This window comes from Geotrypetes seraphini, chromosome 2, assembly GCF_902459505.1.
Source record: "Geotrypetes seraphini chromosome 2, aGeoSer1.1, whole genome shotgun sequence".
Classification (NCBI taxonomy): domain Eukaryota; kingdom Metazoa; phylum Chordata; class Amphibia; order Gymnophiona; family Dermophiidae; genus Geotrypetes; species Geotrypetes seraphini.
The window spans coordinates 453,499,506-453,511,946 of NC_047085.1; the positions used below are offsets into that span (position 1 = coordinate 453,499,506).

General features: G+C 44.6%; 1 protein-coding gene across 6 annotated transcripts in view; it reads left to right on the plus strand.

The window, feature by feature from the left end:
• CREM (cAMP responsive element modulator) overlaps positions 1-12,441 on the plus strand; it is a 225,475-nt gene that overhangs the window by 110,398 nt on the left and 102,636 nt on the right. For all 6 annotated transcript variants that reach the window (XM_033931521.1, XM_033931524.1, XM_033931522.1 and 3 more), the window contains one exon: positions 10,614-10,756. In XM_033931521.1, the coding sequence (XP_033787412.1) occupies positions 10,614-10,756 (143 nt within the window). The remainder of the gene's footprint in view (positions 1-10,613; positions 10,757-12,441) is intronic.

Sequence of the window (12,441 nt, forward strand, 5' to 3'; positions counted from 1 at the left end):
TCAGCTTCCCAGACAGGGTCTCAGGCCGTAAAGATACAGAGTCAAGTCATACTGGCCATAGAAAGACCTCTGATGTGACTCACTTCCAAATCTAGGGGTGTATCTTCCTCGATGTATTCCTCGCTGGAGCGAGCCATGGCACCAATGTTACCGGCATCCACCCCCCAGGTATCGGTGCAGGCTTTGAAAGAGAAGCTCATTGCTCTCTTTCAGTTAGTATGGAAGCATGTTTTAAATGCTCACTCCCATGTCGGCTCCTCCGGTAACAGTCCAGCGTGAGCATTGCTCCACGCCAACTGCAGGTACCAAGGTTGCCCAGTCGGTACCGCCTCGACGACACTGATCATTATCGAGCCATGCTTCTCGACACCGGTCTTCGAGGTATCGATCTGCTTCATCAAAGCATCGCTCCTCAAGGCTTCAGTCTCCTGCATCGAAGAGTCGCTCCTTACCAAGGCGTTATTCGTCACCTTCACCGAAGCATCAGTCTTCACCTTCTCCAAAGCGTTAACCATCAAAGCATCGGTCATCTTCTCCAAAGCATCACTCTTCTAAGCACCGTTCAGCTTCTCCAGAGCATATGCGAAAACACCATCATGCTTCTGAACACAGGTCTAGTCCTTCTAGACATTCGTCTCCACGCCCTCCATCAAAATCTGGGAAACATGCTGCCAAATCCAAGCATCTCTCCACTGCACGCTCAGGTAAGCATAAGCGATCTGCATCACCTGCTTCTTCACCTCGATACCGTTACAAGAACCGGTACCCATCTTCTTCCATGCCTGAGGATTTGGATCTTCATTTCCAATCTACTCATGGGGCTTCATCTTCCTCCAAAGCTCAACAGGAACCTTCACCATCAGAACCTATCTCATTTACCCGGTTCAGTAGACAGATGGGTAAGGACGTTGCGATAAAGATGGAGGTAGACTAAATATTCCAAGGAGTACATGGAGGAATTGGAAATCAAGCATCCTCCTAAAGAACTGCTTAAGCTTCCTATGAATGGCATCCTGAAGCACGCCTTTTGGAAGAAATTGGAAACCCCATACTCTGTGCCAGCAACCCCTAGGAAACTGGACTCTCAGTATAAAATTATTCCTTATCCAGGTTTTGAGAAACCCCAGTTGTCTCACCAGTCTCTGGTAGTGGAGTCTACTCTGAAGAAGTCAGCCCCTTCTAAAGTGTACGCTAAGATAGTTCCAGGGTGTGAAGGTGGATTGATGGACAAGTTTGGAAGGTGGTTATATTAAAACTCTTTGTTGGTCAATAAAGTCTTAAATTATAACTTTTACTTCCCATCATATTTGAAATACTGGATTAAGACCATGCCAATCTATTTCAAATACTTGCCTTCACATCATCTACCGTATTTCAAACATATGTACCACTCTATCACTCGGCTCCAGCAGCATTTGGTGCAATTCTCCTGTGATGCTTTTGAGCTCTCATCCAGAGTTTCAGCCATCACCATAGCCATGAATAGATTGGTATGGCTAAGAGTGGTAGATATGGACCCAAACCTTCAAGACTGGTTAGCCAACATTCCGTGCCTGGGGGATCTTTTTGGGGTACTCCATAGAAAATGCAACCAAAAAGCTCTCTGAGCATGAAAAATCTTTTAACTCGCTGTTGAGACCTAAATCTAAGTCTTCAGCCTCTAAGGCTTACAGACCATCTTCCTCCTAACAGAGATGTTATCCTCCAAAGTCTGTGCTCTTGTCTAGGCCACCACAGAAGAAACAACGCCAGCAGTGTCCTCAGAAAACTCAGACCCTTGCTGCTTTCAAGGCAAATCAGTCTTTTTGACCATCTCATACAAAGAATAACTTCAGTCAAAATATTTCTGTCCCCCCTCTCTTCCCATCGGAGGTGTCTCATCCATTTCTATCATCGCTAGAAATTAATAACTTCTGACCTCTGGGTGCTAACGATCATACAAGAAGGTTATTCTCTTTATTTCCTTCACATTCCCTCAAATCACCCACCAAGAGAGTTTCCTTCCAACCCTCTGCAGGCCGCCCTTCTCCAGGGAGTCGAAGCTCTGCTCATTCTCAGTGCCATTGAGAAGGCTCCTCTAGAACAGCAGAACACGGGGTTTTACTCCCAGTATTTCCTTGTCCCGAAGAAGATGGGAGGTCTGACCGATTTTGGATCTCAGAGCTCTCAACAAATTTCTCGTCAAAGAAAAATTTCAGATGCTGTCTCTGGCATCCTTGTATCCCCTTCTGGATCACAACGATTGGTTATGCTCTCTGGATCTCAAGGAGGCATAAACTGCCATACCCATTCATCCAGTCTCTCGAAAGTTCCTCAGATTTTGGGTAGGAAATCATCATTATCAATACCTTTCGGCCTGGCATCATCTTCCAGAGTTTTCACCAAGTGCCTGGTAGTGGTAGCAGCAGCTTTGCGCAGTCATGGTCTCCAGGTATTCCTGTACCTGGACAACTGGCTTATCAAAGATTCAACGTCTCAGGGGGTTACTTTAGTGACCCAGTGGACTATTTGGTTCATGCAAAGTTTGGGATTCGAAATCAATTTTCCCTCACAGACACTCCAGTTTATTGGAGCTGTACTGGACACTGTGCAATTCGGAGCATTCCTTCCTCAACAACATCAGGATGCCCTCATACAACTTTGTCAACAAGTGTCTACCCTCGCTTCACTCTCAGCGAGGCACATGATGGTTCTCCTAGGTCACATGGCCTCTACAGTTCACGTAACTCCTTTTGCCAGACTTCACCTCAGAATTCCTCAGTGGACCCTGGCTTGTCAATGGGCGCAGGCTTTCGACTCGCTTTCTCAGCACATTACAGTGACTCCTTCTCTTCGGCAATCTCTTCGCTTTCTTCCAATCTTTCCAGAGGTTTGCTGTTTCAAACGCCCCCCCTCACCAGAAGATCCTCACAACAGATTCCTCAACCTATGCTTGGGGGGCTCATCTTGACAGTCTCTGTACTCAAGGTCATTGGTCCACCGCAGACCGACATCACATCAATCTGTTAGAACTCAGAGTGATCGTCAATGCTCTCAAAGCTTTTCAGCATCTTCATCATGATCAAGTCGTGCTCATCCATACAAACAACCAGGTCGCCATATACTACATCGACAACAAGGGGGTACAGGGTCTCTTCCCCTTTGCCAGGAAGCTCAGAAGATTTGGACTTGGGCAATTCATCACAGCACCTTTCTGAAAGCTGTCTACATTCAGGGAGAGCAAAATGCACTGGCAGACAAATTGAGTCATCTCTTTGCAACCTCATGCATGGACTCTCAATTCTCCGACACATTTTTTTCTCAGTGGGGGACTCCTTAGATAGATCTGTTTGTGTCTCCCCGCAACAACAAACTGCATCAGTTATGCTCCAGGATATACTCTCCTCACCACCTGGAGGCAGATGCTTTTCTCCTGGAATGGATGAACAAATTCCTGTATGCGTTTCCTCCATTCCGTCTGATTCTCAAGACACTCGTCAAACTCAAACATGAACATGCAACCATGATTCTGATAGCTCCTTGGTGGCCCAGACAACCTTGGTTCTCCCTTCTACTTCAACTCAGCAGCTTCAGCTTCTACCAGTTTTTCCGTCTCTACTTACACAGAGTCACGGTTCTCTTCTTTATCCCAATCTGCAATCGCTACATCTGACAGCTTAGTATCTCTCGACATGACTTCACACCTTCAGTTTTCTCAACCTGTCAAGGGCATTTTAGATGCTTCCAGAAAACCTACCACCAGGCTGTGTTACAACCAGAAGTGGACTAGGTTTTGTGCTTGATGCAATCTTCATCACAAGGAGTCTCAGTCCACTTCCTTGTCTTCAGTTCTGGATTTTTTCTTTTTTTTTTCTTTTAAAAATACAGCGCCTCGGGACTCACCCTTCCACCCGCACCAGCTTCCTGCAGTTGGCAGGAGTTCTCGGGGCCTCCTTCTTCGGTGGAGCGTGGGAGCAAGCTCCGCCCTTCCCCCGAACCAGCAGGGGACGACTTTGATTTTTTTTCTTTTAAAAATACAGCGCCTCGGGACTCACCCTTCCACCCGCACCAGCTTCCTGCAGTCGGCAGGAGTTCTCGGGGCCTCCTTCTTCGGTGGAGCGTGGGAGCACGCTCCGCCCTTCCCCCGAACCAGCAGGGGACGACTTTGATTTTTTTTTTCTTTTAAAAATACAGCGCCTCGGGACTCACCCTTCCACCCGCACCAGCTTCCTGCAGTCGGCAGGAGTTCTCGGGGCCTCCTTCTTCGGTGGAGCGTGGGAGCATGCTCCGCCCTTCCCCCGAACCAGCAGGGGATGACTTTGATTTTTTTTCTTTTAAAAATACAGCGCCTCCGGCGCTCAGCCGGTTCGGCGCGTGTGCGCCTTTGTGAAGCGACTGCAGTGAAGCCGACCGATCTGTCCCTACCAACCCAACCACAGACTGTGAGTAGTCTCTCTTAGTGGTGCTCCCTGAGTTCATCAAACTCCGGCACTCGCCCAGTTTCTTAGAATATTCAGGGCCTCTTAGCAGACTCCGGGTCTACTACCCATTTACTAGCAGACTCATTGCCTACCACCCGCGGTCTCTTGACCAAATAATTTTTGCTCTTATGTTCATTGATAACATTGATTATGTTCATTATGGTCCACATTGATTATGTTCATTATGGTCCATAATCATTTAACATTTGTCCATAATTATATCTCATACCTGTCTTAGAATTACATTTGAATTCCCCTTATGCTCCTGTTCTCCCTGAACACAATATAACCTCCTTAAGCTCACAGTCCTCCCCTGAGTTTGTATCCTTCCTTAGCCTTCCCTCTGTACTCCTTTATTCTCTTCTCTCTTCCACCTCCCAGCCTCCCAGACTGCCCCCCCCCTCGGAATCCACCACCCCCCTCCCGACCAGACCAACAATTTCCAAAATGACCAGCCTCACTCATAAACTCACCGCCCTTCTCCTCCTCTACTTGCTTAGCACAAGAGGCTGGATTACAAATGTCCTAGCATTTGAACCAATTTCAACCTACACCACATGGAATAGAATCCCCAGCCCTGACAAATTCCTCCGCCCCCATCTATTTCTATATGATTGCTCAGAAGCAGGTCCTTTCCCTATTCCTGTGATCAACAACACTCGCCACCCTCCCAGACCATCACCTAAAAGAAAGCGATCTCTAAAATATTTGCAACGTACGATACCCTCCTGCCCCCCACAACAATCCATTCTTCCTTGTGCCTACTTGAACATTTGCTCAGCCAGAAATAAGGCCCAGCTCATCAAAGACTGGCTGGAAGAAACTCGCTTAGACATTGTCCTCCTAACCGAAACATGGCTCATTTCCGACCAGGACACCATCATAGGGGACATTCTGCCTCCACATTACAAAATTATCACTCTCTCAAGAAACTCAAAAAGAGGAGGTGGCCTCGCTATCATTCTCCAAAACCACCTTCACTTCCAAGTCCTAGACTCTAAATTAACCAACGACCTAGAAATCCTCACCTGCAAAATTTCCAAAACAGATTGCATAGATAACCTAATCGTCACTCTATTCTACATACCCCCTAATAAATGGAATCAAGCAAAAGATGATTATTACGAGTACCTCCTTACGAACTCGTCAGCAGGCACCTACAATCTCTTAGCAGGAGACATCAACCTACATCTAGAACAGGAAGAGAACCCAAATGTCGCAGACCTTCTCTCCTTCCTCACGTCGCTAGGCTTCTCCAAACCCCCCCAAACCACAACCCACAACAAAGGCCACCACCTCGACCTTATCACCTTTCTCTCCAACACCACCCCCATTATAAGTCTCTCAGACCAAACCTGGTCAAACACCCCCTGGTCCGACCACCTCCTGTGCAATTTTGAACTAGCCTGGTACAAAAAATAACCTGATAAAAAGCCTAACCCCAACCATACAAAGCAATCCATCTGGACAAGAGAACAACTAAACCCAGCAGACTTCTGGTCACACTACACTCTCATCTCCAACTCCGACGTAGACCCCAACTTCCACCTAAATTGGAAAAAATTTAGCGACCAAGTTCTTAACACCATCGCCCCTCTTAGACTTCGCTCGAAAACACTTCGCCCCTCAAACAGCTGGTTTGACGCGGACCTACTGACCATAAAACGAGAAGTTCGGAAACTTGAAAGAATCTGGTGTAAATCAGGGACTGATTTAGACAGACTCACCTGGCGACTGAAAGTCAAAGAATACAAAAAACTGATCATCGAAAAGTGCAGTAAACACTACTCCCAACTAATAAACTCCCCTTCTCTAAACAGTAAAGCACTTTTTAGACTAGTTAACTCTCTATTCGACATAGACTCTCACAAACGCCCCATCTCCGTCCTCCCACCCTCCGCTACCACTCTTGCCGACCATTTCGCCAACAAAATTCACACCCTAAAACTGTCTCTTACAGCTCCCAGCCCCGAACCATCACTCAACCTACACGCAGCAGATACAGAAGGTTCAATAGCCGACATGTCCTGGACCTCCTTTGAAAATCCTGACTGGAATCTATTCCTCAAACTTTATTCTAAATACGCCAACTCCAACTGCCTATTAGACACCTGTCCTCCCACCATCATGAAATCCGCCCCCCCCCCTCTTTCAAAGCAGAACTCTTCAATTGGGTATCTCTATGCCTGTCCACTGGACACTTCCCGACTGAACTTGGCCACATCCTCATTTCCCCTATCCCTAAACACCCCAAGGAACCAATCTCTTCCACCACCAACTACAGACCCATCGCCAACATACTTCATGGAAGGCCTTGTCAACAATGACCTCACGAAATATCTTGACAAGTTCAACATTCTTCACGACTCCCAGTCCGGTTTCCGCCCAAACCATAGCACAGAAACAGTCTTAGCTGCCCTGACAAATTACCTCCTCCACCTGTTCTCACTGGGCAAAAGCGCCCTGATACTTCAATTCGATCTGAGCAGTGCCTTCGACCTGGTTGACCACGACATTATGCTCCGGTGCTTCAACTCCATCGGCATCTCCGGACAGGTAATAGACTGGTTCACAGGCTTCCTAACTAACCGTACCTACCAGGTCCACAGTAATGGAGCCTTCTCCCACCATTGGCGTAACCCTTGTGGAGTCCCACAAGGCTCTCCCCTATCCCCCTCCCTATTGAATATCTACTTGGCCCCTCTGGCACGAACCCTAGCTGACTCATACCTAAAATCATTCATATATGCAGACGACATCACCATCATTGTTCTCATTACCTCACTCACTCTAGAAACGGAACAACTCATCTCCTCTATCCTCACCAAGTTAGAACTATGGACCTCAAAACTCAAATTAAAACTGAACTCTGAAAAAACCAAAATTTTCCTAGCGAGTCCCAACCATAAATTAACAAACACTTCCCTCAAATTGAATGGGCTAGATTACCCTATCCTACCCACCATAAAAATCCTTGGAGTCATCCTGGACCGCACCCTGACCTTCGATGACCATACCAGTGCCCAGGTGAAAAAATGTTTCTGTACCCTCTGGAAACTGCGCACCATCAAACGCTACTTCGACCACCAAGCCTTCCGACTACTCGTTCAATCTTTGGTATTAAGCATATTAGACTACTGCAACATTATTTACCTTGGAACCTATAAAAATACCATCAAACGTCTAAGAATAGTCCAAAATGCGGCCGTCCGCCTCATTTACGATCTCAAAAAATACGACCATGTTAGCCCCTACTACACCAAACTCCACTGGCTTCCAGTAGAAGCAAGGGTCATCTTTAAGTTCGCCTGCCTATGTTTCAAAACTCTAATTGGCTCTTCCCCAATTTACCTGTCTGAGCACCTTGAAATAGCAGGCCCCTCTCGCACACGGAACGCCCACTTATTCACCTTTCCCTCCCTAAAAGACTGCCTCTACAAAACATTCATTGACAGAACCCTAGCATTCCAAGCGGGCAAATGGAACAATTGCCTAACCGACCTCATCTCCAACTCTCCGCCCTATCACCTGTTCAGGAAGTCACTAAAAACCTACCTCTTCGACAAATTCCGCTAACTCTGCCTGCCCTCCTTCCCTGCACCCTCCCGACCTCGATACGCCTCCTTTCCCCTGACTTCGCCCTCCTTATCAAGCCACTTATTGCCTCTCTTACCCAATCTCTGTTTTGACCTAATGGCCCTTCAGGCCTCCATAGTATATGCCTTTTCTTGGCCATATATTCAACTTCGCTATAAATGTAACCCCGTTATAATATGTATCATCACTGTAAATGTACAGTCTCTTCTTTAGTTCATGCCTTTCACTGCCATATATGTAACATCGTTGTAAATGTAATAACGCTGTAATATGTAACTTCGCTGTAAATGTACAGTCTCTTCTATTGTTAACCGCATTGAACTTCTATGGTATTTGCGGTATACAAGAATAAAGTTATTATTATTATTATTACCTTCTTCATTTATCTCAATCTAGCTTCAAATCAACCTCCATTAGAGTCCATCTCATTGCAAAAGTTGCTTTTCATCAACCATTGGAAGGGAAACACTGATCTGCTCATCCTGTGGTTTCCAGATTTATGAAAGGACTTTTCAATGTCAACCCACCTCCAGTGGTATGGGATCTCAATATCGTTTTTGCTAAATTGATGAAGCCTCCATTTGAACCAATGTCTACAGTTGATTTGAAATATCTCACTTGGAAAGTAGTCTATCTCATCACTTTCACGTCTGCTCGCAAACCTACCTACCTTTCACAGTTTTCCATCACAACGAGGTGGTACTCCGCACTCATCCAAAGTTCTTACCAAAAGTTGTTACAGAATTTCATCTTAATCAATCAGTTGTACTTCCAGTGTTTTTTCTAAAGTCTCATTCTCACCCTGAAGAAACAGCTCTTCATACTCTGGACTGCAAGCGTGCTTTGGCTTTCTACTTGCAAAGGACGAAGCCACATAGATCTTCTCCACAACTTTTTGTCTCCTCTGATCCAAATAAGTTGGGACATCCTGTTTCCAAGAAAACACTCTCCAATTGGTTGGCTGCATGCATCTCATTCTGCTATACTCAGGCTGGGCTGCAACTCATTTCCTCCATCATTAACAGCATGCTTTTTTTTCACAGAGCAAGTAAATGCTTTCTGCCGTTTGGTTGAAGTCTGCTGTCATTGAAATGTCCAGAAAATCTTCCAATTAGTGCTGTTACTGCTTCATAGAAACATAACGGCAAATAAAGGCCAAATGGCCCATCTAGTCTGCCCATCCACAGTAACCATTATCTCTTCTTGATGTGCACTACATTTTCTAGAAGCTATCACATTTTTACTTCCTTCCATTCTGGACTGTCTTCTTCAATTCTCTGATTCTTGTCTATAAACCAACTTGGTTTGAGTACATCTCAGTGCTATCAGTGTATTTCATTCTCCTTTGGACAAGAACCCTCTATCTGTTCATCCTTGATATCCAGGTTCATGAAATAACTTTACCACACCAAAACACCTATTTACCTGTTGCTTGGGATCTTAACGTTGTACTGCCTTCTTATTTGAGTCACTTACAACTTGCTTTCTCAAATTTCTTACTTGGAAAGTAATTTTCCTCATTTCCTTCACATCTGTATGCCGTGTGAGTGAACTTCAAGTGCGTATGTCTGATCCTGTACACAGGGTTCTATCACGACAGAGTAGTGCTCCAAACTCACCCAAAATTCCTTCCCAAAGTCGTCTCAAAATAACATAGTAACATAGTAAATGATGACAGATAAAAACCTGAATGGTTCATCCAGTCTGTCCTGTAATCACTGTCCTTAGGTTCAAACTACTGGGGTTGCCGTTGAAGTTCACTCCAGCCTATCCAAACCATCTCCTTTGTGGGATTCGGACTGTGAAAGTGCTGATTTATATTCTAATTAGTGATCCTCTGTGTTCATTTCACACTTTTTTGAATTTCATCACAGTTTTCCCCTTCACCACCTCCCTCGAGAGTGCATTCCAAGCATCCATTGCCCTTTCCCAGCCTCAATGTATATCCTCTAGTTTTACTAATTTCCCTTCTCTGGAAAAGATTTGGTCCTATATTAATACCTTTCAAATATTTAAATGTCCCTTCTCTCCTCCAGAATATACATGTTGAGGTCTTCTAGTCTTCTCTTGTACATCTTTTGGCGCAAACCTCCTACCATTTACATGTGAGAATATAATGCCTTCTTGTCCTTGGAGAAAGCAAAGATACTTATCTGTGGTGGGTGTTCTCCAAGGACACCAAGCATATATTCTCAAAACGTGCCCACCTTTCCTAGTTGGCTTCTTAGCTTTGTTAATGAGCTGATGGCCCCGTGAGCCAACGTTAGGTGGGAAGGCACTGGCACACATGTGGTATGAGCACTGCCTTAAAAAATTTAAAGTATACTTGGTAATGTCTGTACTTAGGTTCCATGGATTACATCACCTAGATGAAAATATATGTCTGCTGTCCTTAGAAAACTCCCATCACAGGTAAGTATCTTTGCTATATCTGATGTTTACTCCAAATAATTACAGCCTAAGCTTCTAGTAATGGAGATGTGGCAAAAGACTCATTACATTATTATGAAGAGCATTCATTTATTATAGGATTTAAAAATTTTTTGTGCATTCTAGAAAAATTCTGAATGAACTGTCTTCTGATGTACCTGGAGTTCCAAAGATTGATGAAGAAAAGTCAGAAGAAGAGGGAACTCCGTCTGCCATTACTACTATGGCAATGCCAACATCCATTTATCAGACAAGCACTGGACAATATAGTATGTATGCTTAGATAAAGTATGTTCATTATCTGCATTATCCTAATATGCCTTTTTTTTACTCCTGCAACTCTGTGCAATGTAAAATATCCATGGAATTCCCCACCTTTGCAAAATTTTCAGGGGAACAGGAAGCAGAATAGTAGCTTTCCAATACCATCTTTTCCTCTCTGCAGCTCCCCTCCCCTCTCCGGATCACGTGTTAAGAAAGAAATAAAAGGCTGCATTTTAGTTTGCATCATCATCTTCTGTCTTCTAAAGTCTGAGTAATTATAGGACCACACAGGACTCGATGCAGTTGGGCTTAGGGTTGCAGAGGAAGAGGTTGTAACTTGCTGTGTAACTACATATTTTTTTTGTATGATCAGGAGTAGAGAAGGGATGGTCAGTGCATGCTTGAAAGTTTGTTTTTTGGAAGGAATAGCAGGGCCAAATTGGGGCTGTGTGCTGTAGAGGACCTTGGAGCAATATGGAGGGTAGATACATGAGGGTTGGGGAGGGGGGGCGGGAAACTGGAGGAAAAGGAGGTAAGAGTAAGCTGTAGATGGGGATGGAACTCCTCTCGTATGAGGAAAGACTAAAATGGTAAGGGCTCTTCAGCTTGGAAAAGAGACGGCTGAGGGGAGATATGATTGAAGTCTACAAAATCCTGAGTGGAGTACAAGTGGATCAATTTTTCACTCCGTCAAAAATTACAAAGACTAGGGGACACTCGATGAAGTTACAGAGGAATACTTTTAAAACCAATAGGAGGAATTTTTTTTTTCACTCAGAGAATAGTTAAGCTCTGGAACGCATTTCCAGAGGTTGTGGTAAGAGCAGATAGCATAGCTGGTTTTAAGAAAGATTTGGACAACTTCCTGGAGGAAAAGTCCATAGTCTGTTATTGAGAAAGACATGGGGAAAGCCACTGCTTGCCTTGTATTGGTAGCATGGAATATTGCTACATTTTGGGTTTTGGGCAGGTACTAGTGACCTGGATTGGCCACTGTGAGAACAGGCTACTGAGCTTGATGGACCATTGGTCTGACCCAGTAAGGCTATTTTTATGTTCTTATATAGATAATGTAATTGGGAGGAAATAATGAGAGCTGGGAGGGGGAGTGGCATTCAAAGACCTGGTGACAGAGAGAAGTGGGGTAGAGAATAAGGTAGGGAAGGTTGTAAAATAACCAGAGGGCAGAGAAATCTGGTTCAACATGCCGGGGGAGGGAAGAGGGTTCAAGCTAAATTGAGGCAAGAGTGTGCTGGAGAGAGTGATATCTGGAGAGTAATATTGCTGGGGTAGGTAAAAGCTAGTGGAGAGGTCAAGCTTTATGATGGGGGAATTCTGTGCAGAATACTTTTAAAATTCTGAAATATTCTGCATACATCATTTATACTTTTTTTTCTATTGACAAGAAGGATTGAATCCAGCAAACAGTGGGTGATGTTATTACATGTTTTTAGGACAGAACAAGTTGCAAAAAGATCAGAACTTTTTAAAATTTTATTTAATTCTAACCTCCACCTTTTACTAAACCGCTGATAGTGGTTATTTTCGCAGGGAGCTGCGCTGCTCCCAGTGCTCATAGTAACATAGTAACATAGTAGATGATGGCAGATAAATACCCGAATGGTCCATCTAGTCTGCCCAACCTGATTCAATTTAAATTTTTAATTTTTTCTTCTTAGCTATTTCTGGG